Source organism: Elaeis guineensis, chromosome 6, assembly GCF_000442705.2.
Source record: "Elaeis guineensis isolate ETL-2024a chromosome 6, EG11, whole genome shotgun sequence".
NCBI lineage: Eukaryota > Viridiplantae > Streptophyta > Magnoliopsida > Arecales > Arecaceae > Elaeis > Elaeis guineensis.
In genome coordinates this window covers 6,298-30,260 of record NC_025998.2, presented here as the reverse complement: position 1 = coordinate 30,260, position 23,963 = coordinate 6,298, and the positions used below count along the sequence as shown (strand labels likewise).

The 23,963-nt window shown below is 37.1% G+C and overlaps 1 protein-coding gene across 11 annotated transcripts in view; it reads right to left on the bottom strand.

Moving 5' to 3' along the window:
• LOC105032744 (uncharacterized) overlaps positions 1 to 17,030 on the bottom strand; it is a 39,841-nt gene extending 22,811 nt beyond the window's left edge. For 7 of the 11 annotated variants that reach the window (XR_012141941.1, XR_012141939.1, XR_012141940.1 and 4 more), the window contains exons 1-8: positions 16,876 to 17,030; positions 13,192 to 13,328; positions 12,918 to 13,060; positions 12,008 to 12,153; positions 11,453 to 11,532; positions 10,164 to 10,421; positions 2,754 to 2,864; positions 2,001 to 2,123 (exon numbers count right to left, since the gene is read on the bottom strand). Coding sequence is in view for 8 of the 11 variants with exons in the window: in XM_073258772.1 (XP_073114873.1) it covers positions 2,001 to 2,123; positions 2,754 to 2,864; positions 10,164 to 10,421; positions 11,453 to 11,532; positions 12,008 to 12,153; positions 12,918 to 13,060; positions 13,192 to 13,328; positions 16,876 to 16,993 (1,116 nt within the window). In the remaining 3 variants the exon portion in view is untranslated. Of the gene's footprint in view, positions 1 to 2,000; positions 2,124 to 2,753; positions 2,865 to 10,163; positions 10,422 to 11,452; positions 11,533 to 12,007; positions 12,154 to 12,917; positions 13,061 to 13,191; positions 13,329 to 16,178; positions 16,348 to 16,875 lie in introns of all 11 variants that reach the window. The other 4 variants (XM_073258774.1, XM_073258775.1, XM_073258773.1 and 1 more) reach the window with 4 other exon arrangements.
• Between the last annotated feature and the right edge of the window lie 6,933 nt (positions 17,031 to 23,963).

Sequence of the window (23,963 nt, the reverse complement as noted above, 5' to 3'; positions counted from 1 at the left end):
GGATGCAATTAAATGCTTTTGACATTGATCATAAACTAGCTCAGCGTGCAGTGGGCCGTAAAAGAGATAGTGAGGCAATGTGGTGTATGACCGATGAGCGGAGTGACACAACTGGATGGTGAGGCCTATCAGGCCAATGGGGGGGAAATCGTCTGACATCCCTCAGCTTGACCCCCTGATGGGGATCGAAACCGGCATAGTGCAGCTGAACCCCTAGACATCGGCTCCGCTCAACGATTAGCAAAGGCGGGCTTCTGCAGTACAGGAGATTCCTCCCCCCAACAGTTAGTATTATCTCAGTTTCTTCTTATAGGCGCTCCTTTGGAATATCCAGTTGGTTGATTCCTAGGCCAATCATCAAGGGAATTCAAACGTACTCAAAGTACATCAAAACTTCATTATTCTGTGGCGACCAAGATATTAACCTACAACATATGCTCCCCTACTCCCGAGTCCGAAGCTTAGGCGATTCGGAGGATGGGAGTATAGCAAATAGTAGAGGATGCACACCTATTCAGAGTCAGGAGGATATTTTTCAAAAAGGAAGGCCGCTGCATTATCTAATCATTAAAGACGAGGGGAGAAGAATCGATCTTCGCGAAATTCAAAGAGTGGCGCGCTTCATTTTTGGAGTTCCTCATAATGAGCCATTTCTCGATTTGCGCCGGCCAATGGAGAGACATCAGGTGCCACACGGCTATTATTCGCCAAAGTTTCAAATTTTGGATGGCAATTAGTCTTTAAAGGAAGGATTTTTGGCGTACGCGACTTAACGTTTCTTCTTCGAGTATACTATAGTCTCTGTTTGCGGAAATTTCTTTCGTTTCCAGTTTCTCAGATCATCGGTTATCCTCACCGGCAACTTCCTCCTTTGTTCTTTTACCTCAGTTGATAGATGGGTTCTCGTTTCTTCCCACTACCTTTCTTTCTTTATTTTTATCCTTTCCTTGATTCTCCCGACCGCGTATGGATACGGTTGGAGTAAGCTGAGGACCACCGAAACGGCGTTCCTGCAAAACAAGTCCCGATTGGAGTTGGCTCCGCGAGGACCCTCCAACGGTCATCAGAAATCTGGCACAACAAAATCCATAAGAGCTAAAAAGCCAAAAGTGTACTCAAGATCATGTTCGAATAAAAACATAAAAATCTAACACTGCAAGAAAATATCACAAACTGTTCGTCAACCAATAAAGAAATGCAAAACCTTCAAGCATTAAGAAGATTTCATATATTTCAAGTCATAGATTTGAAATGTGACACCAATATTAATACATGAATAAAGCTTGGCTCTGAACTCTATAAGAGTGCTGAGTAAGGATGGAAAAAGCCTCTTTTGCACTGTGGTTTGATACAAGTGGAGTAGATTAATGTTGATACAGACAAGCATTGTCATAGAATCATAATGAAAAACCAGCAATGAAATATTGATATATGATATTTTTGTTGTGAAGAGCTTGTGGGAAACAGCTACAAAAATGGAATTAGTGCCTACTGAAAATTAAAGCACATCATAAATACCTACTGCTTTGAAGCACCAAATGGTAGAGGATAAGTCCTTTTATCAGGAATAAAATTGGCTTCCGTATGCATTTGATGCAACTTTGTGGATCTATGCACTTCAACCCCATATACAAATATGCATAGAAATAAAAAGCCAGTCTATAAGGTTATGAAGTGAAAAAGGCAGTATCCTTACTGTTACTGCATCCAGTCTTTAGCTTTAGTATAGTTAAATAATTATCTACACAGAAAGAAAAATAAATGATTGTTCTATGCCATAGTAGCTCCAGATGCATTGTGAATAACTAAAATTGGGGTGGTTAGAGTGAAACTGATTGCTCTTCAGCTAGCAGTTAGCTGCACGAAAGCATATGTGAATGCATGCAAACAGAAGCACACGTTCACAAACCAATCACACATATATTCATGCATTGTTAGTATGGGCTATAAAAATAACTTCAAGCATCAGAAATGTGATGCTTACATGATGTTCAACTCACCTGATCTCCAGTTGTATTTGGTATTAGGCGGCGATAATCAATCTCACTACCAACTAGAATTTTTTGACAATTTTTCTCCAACTTGGACAAGAATGCTAGGAAGATATCTTGCTGCATACCATCCTAGAATTTTAAAATAAACATGGCTGCCATCATAAATACGAAGCACTTACAAATTCAAACAAAGATAAGATAGAAGGCATGAAGCATTGCTTATGTAAACTATTCAAAAAAATGCTGGCAGCAAATTGGCTGATCATATCAAATAGCATGAGTAATGATGTAAAAACAAAATAAACATCTGCAGATCAATGGCTACCGTGGAGATGCATTTTAACAACTGCTCACGTAAGGAAACAACCATATAAACAATTACTTAAATTTGAATATCAAATTGATAATGATAATAAGATTGTCAAATGAAGAGTTTCATATGCTAGTTTCTCAGCCTCGTGGCTGCAATGCTCATGCTCTGTTCTCAAGTTTTCATTTCATTCTCTTATATTACCATCAAGGAACTATTTACTGCTAGATTCGAAATATATTGAAAATAACTTTTATTTGTTTACAAGACCTTTGAAAATGCTATATCTAACATGCAATCTATTCAATACTTTAGTCTGGCTTACCATAATTGTACTTATGACCAACAACTAAAGTGGGTAGAATGTGTGTGGTGATCCATTCTTCACAAGCAATGCTAATAGAGTCAAAAATGATAATCCAAAGACCAAAGGAAAGACAACCACCTACCTGATTCAAATCCTCAGGTGCTCTATTACTGGTAGCCACAAGAACTGTTCCAGTGCTTAATAATCTACTTACAATTCCAGATAAGCACACAATTGCAAATACATCAACAGTCTGTGTAGAATAAAACAAAAAAAAGGAAAGAAAAATTAAAAGAAAGCTCATAATCAACGTGGGTTCATTGAATCGTTAACTTTTAATTAATTACATACGTACAATCTTCAACTGTTCATTAAGAGAATTCTGCAGAAGCATAAATTTGCACTATAGAATAGATAAAACGAAATAGCAGAATGTCCTAATCTCCTTTTCATGTTGTCAACATCCTCCAGGGTCGTTAGTAATTCTAGCTCTAAGGATAAACCCAGGAAATGACCAGTTACTTGTTTCATTGTCTTCAAAAGCTACTCAACAACTTACTTCCATAATGAGAAACACAGCATAATGACCATAATTTACTACACAGGCTTCAAAATTAGACATCCATATCATGGTGTGATAGAATTATAACACTTTCTAGTTTTAAGAAAAAGCCCAAGGCTTATTACATTGATGTAGGAATACAAAGTAAAAAGCATTTCATATGTTTGAAAAAAAAAAACCTCACAAACACTCAACCATTAAATTTGTTTAAAACACTTGAAGGTAACTATTTGAACAAAGTGCAAGTCACCCATGAGTGATGGACATGACTCATGCACAAAATGCTAATGGTGGAGATTAATGCAATAGGGAATTATGTATCAAAACTAATTATTCCCATCAAGTTTTTTAATGAAACTTTTCGAAAAAACCAATGGCATTGTACCTTTTAAGCTACCCTATACCCTCTTAAGGACTCTCCAATGAAGTTTGCACGATCAGCTAGTGTATCAACTAAGCATTCCTTTTGCATAGGAAATATCAGATACTGGAACACTTAATTTGTGCCAAAGTCTCTCCTTTTCTTTTTTTGTTCAGGAGTTTTGGTTATTTTAAGTCCCATGGTCATATAAACTACTAAATATTTCATGTCACAATTTTGAGCAAAAAAAGAGATTCAGTTTGATGCATAATTATCATTTTAATGCTAGTTTCAAATAAGAAAATATCATCAACATGATTTTACTAGCTACATATTTCATATGCTTGTCCTGGATCCCAAACCCTTATGGTTAGTCCATATAAATCTCTTGTTCTAATTCTCCATGTAGAAAGGCTGCTTAAATTTCCATCAGATGGAAATCTAGATTGTAAACAGAAGCTATAATGATTAAAATGCTGATTATGGTGATTTTGAACAATAAGAGTGCATGTATTTAAGAAATCAATGGCTTCCTGTATTTTAAAAAATTTTGCTACTAGCCTAGCTTTCAACTTTTTCAATCCAACATCCAAATAAGATTCTTTTTTTTTTTTAATTTCTTATTCTCATTCATTTTCAACTTCAATTTTAAGGAATGACAAATTCTCCAAATGCATTGGCTCTAATGTGGTAGATGTACATAAAATTTGAAAAAAATATTAAGTTTACAAAGTACCTTCTTCCACCACCATTATAATTCCAGCCAAATAAATGTGTCTCGGTCAATCAATTCCATTAGCAAATTATTTCTTTCAACAGTTTTTCTTAAAAAAAAAAAACTGGCATGTCTCCCCAGCAGCCATGCTTCACACTTATTAAGTGTGCCTATCTCCATTTCAGGAATTAAAAGTAAGGCACCATTCTTTATATTGTGTCAACATTACATCTCTTAATCTACCATTCCATTCACAATATCTACATGGAATAAAAATAGGACAAAAAATCTACTTTATAAGTACTGCAACAATAGGAAACTAAAGCAACAATCGATTTAGATAGTCCCCGCATTATTTAAATTGAATGATTATGATTTCTGGTAGTTGCAATATCAATGAAATATATATTACTCATTTATATCCATTGAGTTATGTTATGTTTGGTATGGTAGATTAGGACACGTTGACTTAATGAGAAGAATGAGGATTTAGGCTTAATTCCCAGACAGAAATAAAGCAGAGTAACATGTGCGAAATATGTTCACCAGCAAGACCATTAAGAAAGTCTCTAGAAACTGTTTGTAGAAGAAAAAAGTTTCTATAATTGATTTATGGTGATGTGTGAGCATAAAATGATTTACCATCTCAATTTATTCATTCCGCAACACTTTCTGTTGACTTCCACAAGGGGATACAACTCTATGAACTATAGAACTATTTCCAACAAAAATTGAATGAGCTCATTAAACTCATATTCCCTTTACCTATCTAACAGATGAATTTTTGTTTCCCTTTCGCTACCTCTTAAGAATTAAAGTCTCTAAAAGCTTTATTGCCATTAATCTTCTATTCAAATTATTATGTATTCATGAATTAATTCCGAAAGCATATTATTTCTACAACAAGTTTAACAAGATTTCTTGCATGGCTCACTAGCACCCATATTTCATGCATATTAAGTGTACTTTATCTCTATTTCAGGAAATAAAAGTAAAGGCATCATTCTTTACATTGTGTTCACGTCTTAATCTGCCGTTCCAATCATCTCATAGCTCAACAGATTATAATCGGAAAAAAAAATTACTTTGTAATTACTCTAAGAAACTAAAGAAAGTAAGAAACAGTCAACTCAGATAGTTCCTCATTATTTAAACTGAATGTTGCCATGGTTTCAACTAGTTGCAAACTTACAATACTAATTTAGTATATCTATCCTCTCATTTATATCCGTTATGCAATGTTTGGCATAGTAGATCAGGAAATGTTAATGCAACATAATGAGAAGAGTGAGGGAGGCCTTTAGGCTTAATTCCTAAGCAGAAATATGTAAGAGTATTAGGTGCAAAGTGAGACAATTAAGAAAGTCTTTAAAAATATTGAAATAAGTAGTAAGTTCCTGCAATTGATTGATGGTAACATGTGATTTGTCAGCATGAATTGCTTGACCATTGTCAGCATGTATTGACATGCAGGAGGGGCTATAACTCTGTAAGCTACACCACTACTTTCAAAAAAAAGAAATGACAGCCCATTAAGTTTGCATTCCCTTCATCTGTCCGACGGAAGAATTTTTGTTTACCTTTCTAATTAATTTTCAACTACGATTTTAAGAATTACAAATTTTCCAAATGCCTTATCCCTGATCTTAACATGGTACATGTAACACAAAAATGAAAAAAATATCAACTACTTTTACAAAAGCCCCCTCTTCCACCACCAGTTAAAGTTAAAATCTATTGAAATCGATGAATTTCCATGAATCAATTAAAGAACCACACTCATGCTTTCAACATCCTTTTTTTAAAAAAAATAAAAAAATTGCATGTCTCCCTAGCACTCATGGTTTGCACGTCTATTTTGAGGAATTAATATAAGAGCACCATTCTTGCCTTGTGCTAAATTACATGTCTTGTTATACCATTCCAATGGTTACATAGCTCAACGGGGCATAAATGGGAAGAAAAACTGAAAAATCTACTTTATAATTACTGCAACTATAAGAAACTAAAGCAACAATCATTTTAGATTATCCATAAACTATTTAAATCAAATGTGCTATGGTTTCTACTAGCCTTCGTTCTCAGACAGAAAACAAATAAGAGTGTAAGTGTGAAATATGTGCACTAATGAGACAATTACAAAAGTCTTTAAAAACTGTCTGAAAAAGATGAAAGTTATTATAATTGCTTTAAGGTGACATGTGATTTTTCAGCATGAATTGATTTACCTTGTCAACCTATTCATTCTGCAACCCCTTTCTGTTGACTTGCATGAGGGAGACATAACTCTATTAACTATACCACTGTTTACAAAAAAATTTGACCAACTAAGCTCATTAAATTTTGTTTCAAAGAGAATTTTTGCTTCCCTTTCTGATTGATTTTCAACTATAGTTTCAGGAATTGCAAACTCTTTGTTGTTATGTGATACATAAAACATAGATTCAAGAAAATAATTCAGTTTACAACATGCCTTCTACTACAAGCTAAAATACTATTAGAGTTGATGTGTCTCCCATGAATCAACTCAAGAAACTTACTATTTCTTTCAACAATTTTAAAAAAGGATTCTTCCATTCCTCGTTTCATTAGCGTACATGTTTCATGCATATTAGTCATATTTATGTCATAAGAATTCAAACTAAAAGCATCTTTCTTCTCATTGCATCCACATGCCATATGTTATTCCACCATTCCAAATGTCACATAACTCAACAAGATATAAGTAGGAAGAAAGTCTGCTTTATAATATTGCAACTATAAGAAACTAAAGCAACAATTAGTTTAGATCAAGGCTAGCTGCATCGATACCGGATAACAGTTTAGTACATGCCTCCATGCCGTTCCATGCAAGTCCCAAATTGACATGGCAGAGAGAGAGAGAGAGAGAGAGAGAGCAGGGGAGAGGGATAGCCAGAGAGAGGAAAAGAGAAAGAGAGGGGGGGAGGGAGGGAAGGAGAGTGTGGAGAGACCTACAGTGGCTGTCGGTGGGCCATGGAGGCCCTCGGATGATCGGAGGAGCAAGGAAGAGGGAGAGCCAAGAGAGGAAAGGAAGAGCGAGGGGGGGGGGAGAGGGAGAGGGCCTCCCTGACGGTGGCCTCCTTCCCTCCCATCTCTGTCTTTTCCTTCTCCCTCTCCTTGTGCTCACTGGTGTCTAGTTTTGCACATTGGAATCGTCCCAATCAGCCCCGATACAGTTCGGCACACCACGAACTGGGCAGTTCCATCTGATTCAGCGAACCTTGGTTTGGATGGTCCTTGCATTAAAATAAATGTTGCTATAGTTTCTATTAGCTGCAATATTAATAGAGTGCATTTTTCTTCTCATTATATCCATTGAGTACTATGCTATTTGAAATGGTAGATTAGGAAATATTTATGAGAAATGCGAAATATATGTACCTATGAGACAAGTAAGAAAGTTTTTAAGAATTTTTGAATGAAGCAAAATGTTTTTTGATTTCATTGATGGTAGCAGATTTATCAAAAGAGAAAAGGAGGAACTACTACTAGGTAAACCAATGACTACATTTTAATAGTTTCAACATTTAGTTACAAGGCTCTGGGTTCCCTATCTATATATTATAAACATAATCACGTTATCTGCTCCTTACACTTGGAGCTGCTATTTAAAGAATTGCAAAAATACTACAATTTAAGTATGTTTATAGGGCTGGAACTGAGCTTGGGCTGGCCCGAGGCCCATCGGACCGGACCGGGCTTCAGGCTAGGCCCGTAACAATTCAGGCCCGTTTGTCTTTCGGCGGGCTCGGGCATAACTTTGGCCCGGCCCGGGCCCGGCCCAAGCCCAAGCCCAAATTTGGGCCCGATCAGAGCCCAAATTTGGGCCCGATCAAAGCCCAAATATCGAGCCTAATCTTTATCTTCCAGTCTTCTGTCTTCCTCCATTGTCAACCATTCTAAAATGATCCACAATGGCAGGGGAAAAGCCAACGACATGGAGACGGGCGGAGATGGGGGACTCGGTGGCAGAGAGAGGATGGAGTCCGATTTTCACTCTAGTTTTCTTTAGTAGATTTTTTTCCGAAGAAATTCGGACATCGCAACGGCGGCAGCAGATGCAGCATATTCGACGATCGCCCTCTTCGTGCTGGGTGACTCCTCTGTCAATAATTGCGACAACACCTTCTACCCCGCTACCCCTCAACTTCTCCTCCAGCTTCTGCAATGGTTCCACCATCGTCTCCTCTCTGATCTCATCGGTACCCACACCTTCTTTAATTTGCTTCTTTCTAAGCTTTCTTGATCGAAAACCCTAAGATTTGATCTCATCGCAAGAAATTAGGGCTTTATTTCCCAACAAAAGGAATTGATTCGAAGCTTTCTAGCCGAGCGGATGGGGCTGCCGCCAGTCCTGCCAGTCTAGGGCCTGAATAGGATGGTAGTGGCAATGATGTGCAGCATCAACTTCGGTTCGACTCCGACGATGATCGTCTCCGACGTACTCATCGATTGGTGGCGTGGCTACGACCGCTTCCTCTTTCAGAGCCGCAACCAACAAGTCCACCACGTGTTCAAGATCCTCCAACTCAAGCTCGATGCCTCCACCGATTGCCGTACCGCCTCATCCACCCTCTTCATCCTCTCCTTTGGCGAGGACGACCACGCCACCGTCTTCTCTTACGACTTCAAATACAACCGTCTTCTCTTACGACGATGGTAGCGCTGGGACGTACTCACAATGGCAAGATAGGAGGAAGATTGGAAGATAGCATGCGGGTAGAATGGGAGGAGATGTGGGGTTTGGGCAGAGTAAACGAGGAAGGGGAGACTCATGGGGTTGGGCCGGACTTGTCGGGCTCAGTCTTTGGGTCGGCCCGATTGGGCTCGGGCCTTAAATTTTAAAATATTTTTGGGCCTAGCTCGGCCCAACGTCCGAAAAAATATTTTGGTCCAGGCTCGAATAGAGGTATGGCCCAACCCAGCCCGACCCATTTCCAGCCCTATATTTTTATATGACACTTAATGGATTATACGTTTTAGATTTTCCCAAGAGTGCTTTGTTGATTTTTTTTTTATTGTCATGTTCAATATTATTGAAATTTGCAACAAGCATGCATCACAATTTCCTATTTCAAGTTTGTATAACTTTTGACTTTCTCGAAACTATGTGGAAGGTTGAGACTTGTTCTTGCTCGCAAAGACAAATGTATTGGTTGTTAATCTTATGCTCAATGTATTATGAAAAGTTCAAACTTCTATAGAATGAACATTCAGCAGCAACTGGCAGGGGGGTAAAAAGCTGATCAGTGATAACTCAGAAAAGACAAAATGTGGATTAATCGCTTTGACAGAGGACCCTCAATAGAAAGCTAAAAAATCCCTCATACTGCAAGCATAACTACAATCACTCGACCACAACCACATTGAGCTTATGAAAATCATAAGTTCACAATGATAACCATATGCAGCACTCCTATCAAAATTCTCAATGAAAGTTCACTTTGACAGAGAACAAGCAACAGGAGAACACTTAATTAAGTCTTCTCAAAATTCTTTTCTCAAACTGATCTGAGAGAAAGAAGTAACATATTTGAAACAACCCGAGTATGCAAATGTATTGATCACAAACTGCCAATATAGGTACCAGCACAAAGAAATAAATCCAGATGTGTCACATCTTTCAAGAGTTGATCTTATGAATTCTTCTATAGTTGGTCTTATGAATTTTCTATAAAATTTACAAGATCTGTCTATATCTGAGCCATAATTATACAACAGCAACAGTTACATATGACAACAAAGGCTTCCATTATGCGACATAAGATCATTTAGATGAGACACTGAAACCCATTTAAAAGCCATTTACATGCATCAAAATAAAACAAGTTCAAACATGTATAGTTGAAGGGAACAAATTGTGATAGGTCATGTCAGGAGTTATCTGTGATACCTGTATCTCATCAAAGCAGAGAACACTTGCCCCAGTCTTATTTGCTTTCCGGTCAACAAGAAATTTATCTGCTACAGCAGGTAGAATATGATTTGTTCGTACCTCTTGCTTATATCTTTCCTCTCCAATCAACCATTCTTTGACTTTCACATCAAATGGGAGACTAGTTATCCAACTGAAAGTACTTGATTGGACAGATCTATCAGTATGCTGGTTCTTCCATATGGCATGCATATGTTCATGTATTTCAAGCATTGCCTGCAGGCAAAAAATGCTGAAACTAATGAAGCTTACAAAAACTAAAAAACATGGTACTTAACAATGTCAGTGTGCTAGTTTGCTAAAATAGTCATCATAATTATTTAATTGTTGATTGAGTGTGCCTGGCCAGAAGATACTGCACACAAATGCTCATTGATTGCCCATGTGATTCTCGAATAAATAAAATTAAAAAATTTGTCATAAGGAAATACTACTTCTATCTTTCCAACCTATGTCATTCACTCTTTTGTGTCTTTTTTATTTTTTTTACAATGATGGGCAGCCTTTGTTTTCAACATTGCTGATGCCGGTGCAAAGCCCAAATGGCAAAAGCATAAGGGGAGCTGACTAAGGATTTTTGCTTATGATAGACAGGCAGAAAATGAAAACTCTTTGTCTTCAGGGACTTTGTTAAAATAAATCATGAGAAAATATATGCAGTCTTAGACACATAGTAATAGAAGCAATGCACAACTAATGAAGACCGTTTATCTATTATCCATATCAGATAATAACTCAATCTGTTTGGACACCTGACTCCCCTATCTATGTGATATCTCCCAAACACATGAGAGTTAACAATTAGGAGAAGACAACAGAAGCATGAGCACACACCCCCCCCTCCAAAAAAAAAAGTGGGGAACACAAAAAAGAAATCCATTTACTTTTGGATTATCTAGTTTCCATAGCAAGTTAATTTACAGATCTTGAAAAACTAAGGATTATAGAATCTTAGCCTCCTTCTGATCCTGCCAACCTCTCCATCCTTTGGGCCTTCTCTTTTCATCCCTTCCCAACCCATGTAAGGACAGCACACAGATATAGTACTCGGAGTCAAAATAGAACCTTAATCTGTACTGCATAGGTATTGCATTTGTATGTGTGTACACATGATGGTTCCATGCTTAAGACTGCTTATATATGTATCTACATATCTATAAATGCATGAAGGATCATATGTATGCATGTGTGCATGTATATGAGAGAGTAGGAAAATGTACTGTCAAGCACAAAACTAAATAATTCACCTCATGAAAGTGAAACCTTCGCCGGTGCTTTACAATACCTTCAGTGGCACTGTAAAACATGTCCATTAGCATAGTCTTTCCTGCATTAAGAATATATCCATCCATCAGGCATCAGTAGTATACAAAGCAAGGTTCATTGCCTCGATACCGGACCCTATACAAGCACCATCCCATTACAATGTCGGTACACAGTTCGGTATGTAAGAGATAGCATACCGAGTGTCAAAACTGTATATGACAGTGTACCAATATGGTAAGGTACGCTCCGTATCGGATGGTACGAAGCAGTACAACAGAGTCTATGAGAATTTATTTGACTAAAAAGGCCTATCCAACAGCCTTGAAAGCTAGATATATCCAAATGCACTATGAATGATATGGAGCCCTCAGATAACAACACGACTCCAAAGATGCACTATGAAATGAAGAACTTAAAATGGTGATATATTTCAACAAAGAATTGTATAGTTCAGCCAAAATAAAAGAAATGAAAATGCCATCATGTCAGAAGTCTTTGCTTCATGTCCACAAAATTTAAATGTTCTGATGATATACCACTTCCAACATTTCCATAAAGATAAATTCCGTTTGGAGCTGCAGGTGCAACTGGTTGGCAACCGACTATAGAATCTAGCCTCTTCTCTCGGTTAAGATATGACACCATTTTTCCAACACCAGGTTCTACATTTCCACGTCTTCTCCTAAGTCCAAAAATAATCTACGAGTAAGGAAACCAAAACAGCCATGTAAAGGTTGAATTAACAGCATGAACATAAAAAGCAGCCCTGGTTTGCACACCATGAATGTGCGCTATAGTGCACTCAAAGGGGGAAAGAAAAAAAAAAGCCTGTAAGAATATTCATGATTGTGCAGTACATGCCATCGATATGAAATACCAGTGTAGTTAAAAGATCATTAGACACATGCTATTAGCCATAAGTAATCTGCTGATTAAAGCCTTCTACAAGGTGGCAACTAGCAACCTTTTATCCTAATGCATCAATACCTACCCTTGTATAAATATCAAAATCAAATGCATGAAAACTAAATAAAAAAAGTTTGTGTTATGTCGTGTCCATGTTTTGCCACGAGCATGGCTAGTCAACTATCAGAAAAATAACTACAACAATTTATGTACTAGTCATGGTATAGCTCTAGTCACACACAGCATCACCATGATAGTCAGAAATAATAACCACAAAAGTGTTATGAGTCCAATTGGGAGTCTAAATTTGTCTTCTGATCAAACTATCCCATCTTGGAAACTGTAAGGTATCACACATCAAGTAGTCAATATCTGTAGTGGGCATGCTTTCTGGTCAGCAAAATGGCCATGGACATCCGTGCTTGGGCACAAACAATATAACAGCAATGTGGATACCAGCATTAGGTGCATTATGGACTTGTGCATCACCAGGTGGCAGCATTCAGAAGAATTATAATCAACCAAGTAGGGAATCCCTACCATGAATTCCACTTGTCAACAAATCCACTCCTGATATTTCTTGCTTCCATCCATACACCCTCCTGCTGTTTAAGCTCAGCTTCTTCCAGTAGAAGTTTGCGCCTCTCACTCTCTCTATTCTTCTCCCAAATAGTCAGTTTTTCCTGAAAAAAAAATGTAAAAATGGGAAATAGCTCCATCGAACAAGCCTGGTGCCCTGGATCTAATAGAACATGGTTAACTAATCCTGTGATACATCAATATATACTTAAAAAAATATGCTTCAACAACATACATGGTAATCTTCCATTTCTTTCTCATAGTGCTCTAGTCTTCCAAGCAAATCTTCTAACTTGAAAGCTATCTTTTCTTGGTAAACATCATGTCGAAGTTTCCCCTGGCTAACCATGTTCCTATAAGTTGAAAGTGGGCCTTCAAACAGAACCAAGAGAAAGGAGGGCAAGGAAAACTAATTAAAGTGGGCCTTCAATAAACAGCTTATATAAGCATATATAGAGACAACTTCTATAGAATCTTATAGATACAAAAACAAGTCATCTGAATCCTCAAGAAATAAAAGACCAACCAGGACAGCTAACAAGAATACATCAAATCTAGCAACTTCACGGAACCTTTTCTTTGTCATAAAGCAATTATTGTGACAACATATATTAGGTACACAAGCACCTGATAAGATCCATACAATGCCGACACCTCCAAAGCACAGTGTGCTGGACCAGCAACCTAGTAACAACAATTACTCTAACCGAAAGAATAAATTTCCACTTAAGGATGCACTGTCTTGTTTATGATATCGTAAACATATGTCAATTTTGATGGTAGTGAGAAGAGTGATTTTACAAAGTTCCATGGCTTTTGCATCACATTATCATAGCTTTCATCCATAAATCTTAGGCAACATGAATATCAGTAAACAAATCAAACTGATACAATTGGTGTTCATTAAGGAAGCCTTTACTTCTTTCTTTGATGACTCTCAGAATGGATTAAACATCTTAATTAGCACCTGACATGTTTTTGAGGTTAAGCCAAATTTCTTGCAAGGTAGAACTTATGTCAAATCTTGTAACTTATACAGACATAAGAATATACTTGGTTGTGTTAGTCCAAGGAGTTCTTTGTATTCAAAAGAATTCACAACTTCTGTGCAGAAGTATTTTATGTTGATTATTAGTGTAGATAACTACCATATTCTCATTTTTTTGCTTAGTGATACAGCTTAAATTTCAACAGCTATAGACCTTTCCTCACAAGTCAAAGCTACCTGCCTACCAAGCCTGATCCAGCCTAGTTGTCATGATTTTCAGTTTATCACTTATAGTTTGACAAAGAGCACCAGTGCATCCTTGTCTCTCCGAAATTCAGATTATGCATCATATCCTGAACCTTGCATAACATTCCAGTTTCCAACCCACACAGCAATGCCAAGAATGCTAGTGTTTTACCAAGTTTTAATATTCTTCTTTAAGTCTCACCAGTATGCAACAATTATACAGTATCTCTCCATCTATCTTTTCATATTTCGTCATCAGAATGTTCATCAACCACCATTTTTCCGTCTCCTGTTAGATCCTAAAGATCAGCTCAACTTGTATGTTTAGTCTTCAGAATAATTCGATAGCATCTGAATTCTGCTTAGAGTTCAGCCAATTCTCCTCCCAACTAACACTGACATCCAAAAATCTAATATATATAAAACCACCTTACAGATTATCATATTTAGTTGATTGACAGAAAGTTTTAAGAAAAAAATAATTAAGGCTCAAGAAGCACAGGCCAACTTCAACTTATTTTCACCATTCTTATTATAATTCATTCTTATACTTGTCACACTTTCCTCATGCATAACTCTTTAATGCAGCTATGTTTCTTCATGCCATCACAATACCTCTGGAATTATTCCTTTACTTTATGTGGACAAATTTAAAATGTAAATCTCTTCTATTTAAAGTGTCGATCACTTCTTTTTCTCTTTAAACTTTCATTCAATTGTCCAAGGAAGAAAAATTGCCTGGAGAATCATCTTCCTGAGAAAGCATAATGAATCAGTTTCAAAGATCAAGATTCCTATTTAATTGTTGTTCTATAGCTCCCTTATGACACTCTATGGTGCAGTTCAATAGTTTAGTTCCATAAATAGTCAGTCAAACTTGTACTTTGCCCTTGTACCTCTAAATTACTATCTCAGAACTTGTCCTAAGACCACAATTATTACCTTTTCTATAGATATCCATTAATTAACCAGTTAACTAAAAATAATTTCTAAAACAATTCATGCAAATAATATCTAAAACAATTCATGCATTTACAGGTCTTATAATATGGTTCTATGTCTGATTAAGCCCTCTCTAAATGCACATAACATGACTTATAGCTCTGGCTTCACTATTCATCTTTGCTAATACGTTAAACTCCTTTTTCACCATCATTAGAAACTCCATGGATCATCTTAAGCCGCACCTACCTAACATCAGCAGCTTTTCTGCCTCTTCAGGTGTTTAGCATTCAAAATCTTTAGCTCACGTTATTCATGATACATGAAGCGAATTCAGTTTGTCAACTACTGGCTCCTAACATTGCATCAACAACATCCAACATAGGCAAATCTTTTAGTTCTGTCGTCCAGATATTTTTAAGTATCTACCAAGATTCTTTCACTTCTCCCCCTTCCCTACTCTGTCAATGAACGATGTGCATGTAGGAGCTTGCACTTCTACATGTCAACACCTACATCATATCACAAACTACATTCACCCAAACTTAAGGCCACATCAAACAGCTTCTATATTAAGTCAGGGGGTCATTCTTCCCTTACTAGAGCATAAAATCTTTAAAATACTGTGCTCTATTCTTGCTATTAAGGAGGATATCTAATCCGCAGCATGCTTAGTTCAATCTCTGAAGGGCATTACTTGTCAATCCCTTTCTGAAAACACCAAGTTCATACACTATCATTATATTATCAAAGTTCTCATTCATGTGTAGATTTCTTGAGTATCCACAAAGATGACAATTCAAATTAACCATGGCTTAGATTATAGGAAGAAGGGACACATCATCTTCTTGCCCCCAAGACGGTCACCTAAATCTCAAGTAACAGAAAAGAAGGAAAAAAAAACACATAAAATAAATAATAGTAGTGGTGCAGGAAACATGTTTGCAAAAGGAGGAACAAAAGCAAAAAACACTTCATGAGAAAGTATTCTGAAGAATAACATATCAAGAATTGTGGAAGAAGTGGAGTATGGAGGATTCAAGTACCGGCTCGATCTGAAAAGTTACCAGGATCCCACACTCGCCTGGGTTTTCAGAGCTATGAGAACGATTCCAGTAGCCGCAAGGCCCGATCATTATCCAAGATTCATAGACTAGGGTTCTGCAACCGACTGTGCAGGTAGAGGATGGAAAAGACCGAGAAAAGAAAAGAACACTGTACTGTTATCAGTTATTATTATTAGGAGAGAATATTTAAATCGCTGCATGCTTGATTCTCTCAAAATGCACTATTTGTCGATCTCTTTCTGAAAGGATCAAGTGCCAATCATGCTTTTGAATTTAGAAAGAAGAAAAGAATCCGTTTCGAAACCCTAAAACAAAAAAGAGAAAATCGAAAAGAAACACATGCAATGCAATTGATCGTAGTTACCAGAACAACGAAACGAGTTTCGGAAATGTTCCAGAAATGGAAGTGGAATACACTTAATGCAGACGAATCTGGAGCACTAATCAGCCCCAAACTGTTAATTCATTCAAGCGATGCGATCATCCAAACAATGAACACGACAATATAAGATATTACCCGAAGAACATCAATAGAAAAGAAAAAACCTATGAGTTTCGCAGAGTTTAGAAGCAAGATGTGACATCAAGAATTCAGAGGATCCAGAACTGGTACAAGAGAAGATAGAGGACTTGATCACTGCTCAGACGGAAGAACCAGTGGAATCATGGGTTTTACCTGGGCGTCGTTCCGCGGAGCTCTGCGATCGATGGCAGTAGGAGCAACTCCTGGTCCAGTGAAAGGGCCAAGGTCCATGGGCGCCGCGGGCGAGGACCGAGGAGAGACGCCCTCGCATTCCGAGGCTGGGTAAGAGGAGGAAATCAGAGAAAAGAGGAACACGATATTAGGATATATATCCGGACTCTAGATCGTATAATTTATTATTTTTTGATATCAATAATTTAATTTAATAATAAATAAATAAATAATAATTATAAAATTAATATCGATAAATATTATATAATATTTTTAAATGAAAGATGATGGGTATAAAGCAGTGACAACATGGACAATATAAACATAGGTGATGATAATTTACGATCAACATTATTTTTTTATCAAACAAAAATTTTATCATTTAAATATAAATTATTTAAGCTGTCATTTGAAATCCAGTGCATCTTTCATTTTTCTTCACTTTCTATCTGAATATGATGTTGAAAAATAGTCATATTGATATAGAACAATGGGACTATCCCTATCTCATCCGAATTGTTATTTAATTTTTTTAAAAAAAATTACTGATCACATCAAAAGAAATATGCTAAGACATAAAAATCAATAATACTTTTATTGTTAGGAGCTTAGAAATCGAATCATCCAGCAATCTACTTGTGAAACGGTAAAAACTTGATAAGGTGAACTATTTATGAAACAGGTTTATAAGTAACTATGCACCGGATTCAAAATTATTGACTTGCAACTGGAAGTTTTGACTCATCTGGGCTCCTAATTGTAAAAGTATTGTAGTTTGAAAACATGACAGATTGTGATCGCACTGATAGTGAATAATCATGTTTAGACTGGGTGTGTTATATGGTACATAAATTTTAATTCTTAAATCCAAAATTGCCTTGGCATGATGAACCACATTTGCAAACTGAGGTACAAAGGGAACATTGGCATATTAGTAAGACTGTTAAAAGAATGAAGACCAAAGCATTTAATAGACCTATTTACCTATCGCTTCCTCATCTTCTCCCACTCCGTCGGTGATGAGTCTGCTTCAATCGCTTGGATGGCTGCAATCAATCCGATATTCTCCCTCGTAAGCATAGTTAGGGCACTGCTAGTTGATAAGAGAAGCCATGGATTCTGACAAGGTAGAGAGGCACTAGACATGACATAATGTGACATAGATATGGCACTTCACCTTATCATCGGCGGCACCATCTTGCAAGCCATGCAAATGTCATTGCCGTCATAATGGAGGTGACCACCATTGGAGATGCTTCGAGAGAATGAGATGGAGGGTTAAGGTTAGAGAAGATAAGAGCGATGAGATATCGGAAGAAAATGAAGACAGTGGTTTGAAATATTTCTTTTATCTCACCATTTTGCAATAAGTTGCTTTCATAATAGAATTTAATGCAAATAAATGTGCTTCAATGCAATCTTTTAATGCTTGAAGGATTGTTAGATAGGATAGTTAAGACATGTGGCATCTTGAAGATTAATTATAATCTAAATGGTATTCATCGATGAGAAGTTATTGCTTACGTGGACAGTTTAAATTGCTAATTAATTTTCTCTCAGTTTTTACTTTCATATATATATTAGATATAATCCCCAAATCTACTAAGATTAAGCTATCAAAACCTCAAGGACCAACTCACACTGCCACAACTCGCACAAAAACCCATATGCATGAGAGAACCCCAGTTGGAACCTAGGAAACCCCTCCGATCTCCCTCAAATAGGGTTGGAATGGGGAACGGACCGATCCGACTTCAGGTTGAACTTTGGACTAGATCCGAAACAGTTCAAACTATATTTGGGTTCGATTATAGAATCAATTTGTGTTTTGGATCAAGCTTGGGTATACGTTTGGCTCGGGCTTGAAGTCCAACCCGATTAGGAGCCAAGCTCGAGCTTGAAGTCCAGTCCAATTAGGAGCCAAATCCCATGATGAATAACATGCCATGTTACCACTTGTGTTTCATAAATTCTCGATTGCATGCTATCCACCATGCATATGCTCCAAGATTTGCCTTAGTTCATGCGGACCTGATGCACTCCTTTTCTCGCGAGTCGCGACTCTTTGAGAGGTTTCTCCCTCTAGGTCTCCTCCTCGTTGCAGCCTTCCACACAGTGGCAGTGACCTCCAACCAGACTACCAAGGCAGAGACTCTCCCATCGGCTCCTCAAATGCCTTCCTCTCCTAGTCTCTCTCCTTCATCTAATCTGGCCCACTTCCAACCCTACCGTCTAGTATATGGCCACCGTCATCACAACAGCTGCCTCCTCCTCCTCTTGCACCACCAATGGAGATCAGGGTGTAGTACACGACGACAGCAGTGGCAATCAAGACAAACACATGGTGGCTGACGGAGGAGCAAGTGCAACAGATTGGGAGGCTCGAGGAGGATGGGCGCAGGTGGGCACTCTAGCGATAGCGGATGGACGTGATGGTGGTCATGCAGGTGTGGCTAGGGCGATTGGCAAGCGAGATGTGGTGGGTCTAGTGTCACCATGGTAGAGGAGTTTCTAGGATCAGCACCAGTGACCTAAAGGGCCCGACAAAGTCATCCTTGAGATTTGGAGGGCCCGACATCATGCCTCGCCCAAGCTATTAGGCCACAGGTAGCAACTTCGTTGACGACCCTTTCATGTGGGTCAGAGGGAGGGTGGAGTGGCCGCCAACGAAGGGGACATGGAGGAGGGGGTGGCAATCGTTGAAGAGGGACTTGAGGTGAAGCTTGGAGGAGCGCCCAATGATTATTGATAAAGTCAGGGGTGGCATGGGTGGCAATACCAGGTGCTTCGAGTGGAGCTCAGCAAAGCAAAGAAAGGGCATCAGTTTGGTCCAATCGGGCTCGGCTTGAGCTCGAACTGATTTTTTCCAAAATAGTCAGATTGAGCTCGAGTAGGGGTGTGGCCTGGCCCAATTGTAGCCCTATCCTCAGGTGTCCTCCTTCCCCACAGATCTTTGAAAAAGAGAATAAAATGAGAAAACAAAGTGAAAAGAAAAAAATATCATATTGGAAAAGGTCTTACCTTTCGGTTTTTTTCGTTTTTCTTTTTTTTCATTGATTTTTCCTCTATTATCTTGCATTTTCCTTCTGTTTCTTCCATTCTCAAGAATTTCAATTGGGCATGAGGCTTGGAGCAGCCAAATGAAAAGTTTGGACAATGGCTTGGGTTTTGTGTTGGGTATTTCATTGTATCTATGTTTCCTATATTTTTTCTATCTTTTTTAAGAGTTTGAATCGAGTGGGAGGCTCGAGCATCCGAACATGAAAGCTTAGACGGTGGTTTGGGTTTTCGATTAGGTACTTATATATGAGAGTCTAAAAGAGACAAATATATTATTAATTAACTTAAAAATAGATAAAATAGTGGTTGGCCAGCCAAAGATTTGGAGCTCCAATCCTCTCATCCTCCAAATCCATCATAAACTCTACAATGTATTGTTAAACAGATCTTATTTGAATTCAAATTGGATCAGATATCCAAAAAAATTTACTTGATTGCCATCCCTATGTCCATTATAGCATTAAATGTGGGATTGACCCCTTACATTTTCAGACCCATATGTTATATTTTAATATTTTTTTTTTGATTTGATTTTTTAGATGGATTTTTAATAATTGATGTTTAAGCATGTGAAATATTTGGATTTATTATATACATGTGGAAAATATTGAAAAATATTTGGATTTATTGAATTTTTAAGACTAATTTTAAGATCCTGAGACATATAGAAATATTTAAATTTATTATATGTCATTCAAAAAAATCTAAAGATCAGTATAGATAAAGTTTATGATCCTATATTAAAATCTATAGAAATATTTAAATTTATTATATATGGTTTAAAAAATATCTAGCAACCAACTTAAATAAAGTTGATAGTTTCAATTATATGAATTTATAGTATACATATATTTATATAGGTACTTGGCTTAGAAAATTAATACCTAAAAGAATAAATTTAAAATCATGAATTATATTTGCCAATTGATTGTAAGATTTAATATTTACTAATAAATAATCTATTTATAGGTTGGGTCTACTCAAGACATATTGGGCTAGATAAATTTAATGTTATACTAGAGAATGGGCTCAAAAAATCATTGACTAAGATTGGATTAAAATATAGAATTCTTTTATTTTTTGAATTGGGTAAGTATGTATTATTGGTTCAACTGAGATTAGTTTAGGATTGGGTTCGTAGCTACTCTAACTTACAATACTAATGCCTTCAGTTAAGGGTTCAGAATTTTGGATTTAGGATTTAGGGTTTACAATTTAGGGTTAATGATTTTAGGGTTTAGGGTTTGGTGTTTGGGATTTGAAATTTGGGGTTCCGGATTTAGGGTTAGGATTTGGGGTTTCAGATTTGTGGTTTAGGGATTGAGGTAGAGGATTTAAGATGTAGAACTTTTTAGGATTTAGGGTTGAAGGCTTAGAGTTTTGGATTTAGAATTTTTTGTTTAAGATTTTATAGGGTTTAGGGTTCAGGGTATAGGACTTAGAATTTAAAGATTTAGAATGTAGGGTTTAGGATTTAGGATTTAGGATTTTGGGGGTTTAGGGTTTTAGGTTTTGGAATTTAGGAATTTGGGGTTGGGCGTTTAGGGTTTAGGATTTTAGGTTTAGGGTTTTTGGTTTAAGATTTAGGATTTTGGGTTTAGGATTTAGGATTTAGAATTTTGGGTTTAGGATTTAGGATTTTGGGATTAGGATTTAGGGTTTAGGATTTAGGATTTTATGTTTAGGGTCTAGAATTTAGGGTTTAGATTTTGGGGTCTAGGGTTTTGGGTTTAGATTTTTAGATTTTGGGATTTAGGGTTTAGGATTTTGGGGTTTAGGATTTAGCTTTTAGGAATTTGGGCTTTGGATTTAGGGTTTAGAGTTTTAGGATTTAAGATTTAGGGTTTAGGGTTTAGGATCTAGGGTTTTAGGATTTAGGATTTCATAATTATAGTTTTGGGTTTCGGGTTTGAGATTTAGGGTTTAGAATTTAGGATTTGGGGTTTAGGATTTAGGATTTAAGATTTACAGTTTAGAGGGTTTAGGATTTATGATTTAGTGTTTAAGGGTTTAGGGTTTAGGATTTAGGGTGTAGGATTTTTAGAGTTTAGGATTTAAAATTTAGGATTTAATGTTTCAGATTTAGGAGGTTTAGAGCTTTAAGGTTTAGGTTTCGGGTTCAAGGTTGAGGGTTCGAGGTTTAAGGATTTAAGGTATCAAGGTTTAGGATTTAAGATTTTTGGTTTAGGATTTTGAGGGTTTAGGGTTTAAGATTTTGTGGTTTGGTTTAGGGTTTAGGGTTCAAGGCCTTAGGGTCGAAGGGTTTAGGGCTTATGATTAATGATTTGAGGATTTAGGATTTAGGGTTTAGAATTTAGGGTTTTAAGATTTAGGACTTAAGATTTTGGATTTCGGATTTAAAATTTAGGGTTTTGGATTTTGAGGTCAGGGTTTAGCATTCAGGTTTTTAGGATTTAGAGTCTAGAGTTTAGAACTTTAGGGTTTAGAATTTTAGGGGTTAAGGTTTAGAATTTAGGATTTTAGGATTTAGGATTTTAGGTTTAGGGTTTAGGATTTACGATTTTAAGATTTAGGATTTTAGGATTTAGGGGTTCAGATTTAGGGTTCGGCATTTTGGATTTTAGGATTTAGGGCTTCAGATTTAGGATTTAAGATTTTAGGATTTAGAATTTCAAGGTTTAGGATTTTAGGTTAGGGATTTGGGGTTTGAGGTTCAGGGTTTAAGGTTTAGGATTTAGGATTTAGGGTTTAGGACTTAGGATTTAGGGTTTTAGGGTTTTAAAAAAAATAAGATTTAGGATTTTAGGATTTAGGACTTAGGATTTAGAATTTAGGGTTCAGATTTCTGGATTTTAGGATTCATGATTTAGGATTTTAAGATTTAGAGTTCAGAATTTTAGGGTTTAAGGTTCAGGGTTCAGAATTTAGGGTTTAGGATTTAGGTTTTAGGGTTTAGAATTTAGGGTTTAGGGTTTTAGGATTTCAGAATTTTAGGGTTTAGGGTTTTAGGGTTTAGGATTTAAGGTTTAGGGGTTAGGATTTTAGGGTTTAGGGTTTAGGTTTTAGGATTTAGGGTTTGGGGTTTAAAATTTAGGATTTAGGGCATAGGTTTTGGGATTTAGAGTTTTAGGGTTTAGGGTTTTAGAGTTTAGAGCTTTAGGTTTTAGGGGTTAGGGTCATAGTGTTTAGGGTTTAGGGTCTAGGGTCCAGGGTCTAGGGTTGAGGGTTTTTGGTTGAGGGTTTTGGGTGTAGGGTTTTAGGGTTTATGGTTTAGGGTTTTGGGTCTAGGGTTTTAGGGTTTAGGGTTTTAGGGTTTTATGGTTTAGAGTTTGACGTTTTAGTATTTAGGGTATGGGGTTTGGGGTTTAGGGTTTAGGGTTTATGATTTAGGGTTTCGGGTTTTAGGGTTTCGGGTTTTAGGGTTTAGGTTTCAGGGTTTTGGTTTTAGGGTTTGGGGTTTGGGGTTTTAGGGTTTAGGGTTCGGGGTTCAGGTTTGAGGGTTCAGGGTTATTTAGGGTTTAGGGTTCAGAGTTTAGGGTTTTTTTTAGGGTTTAGGTTAGGGTTTAGGTTTAGGGTTTAGGGTTTAGGTTTTTTAGGGTTTAGGTTTAGGGTTTAGGGTTTAGGTTTGGTTTGGTTTTTTTTTAGGGTTTAGGGTTTTAGGGTTTAGGGTTTAGGGTTTAGGGTTTAGGTTTAGGGTTTAGGGTTTAGGGTTTTAGGGTTTAGGGTTTAGGGTTTAGGTTTAGGGTTTAGGGTTTAGGGTTTAGGGTTTAGGGTTTAGGTTTAGGGTTTAGGGTTTAGGGTTTAGGGTTTAGGGTTTAGGGTTTAGGGTTTTAGGGTTTAGGGTTTAGGGTTTAGGGTTTAGGGTTTAGGGTTTAGGTTTAGGGTTTAGGGTTTAGGGGTTTAGGGTTTAGGGTTTTAGGGTTTAGGGTTTAGGGTTTAGGGTTTAGGGTTTAGGGTTTAGGGTTTAGGGTTTTAGGGTTTAGGGTTTAGGGTTTAGGGTTTAGGGTTTAGGGTTTAGGGTTTAGGGTTTAGGGTTTAGGGGTTTTTAG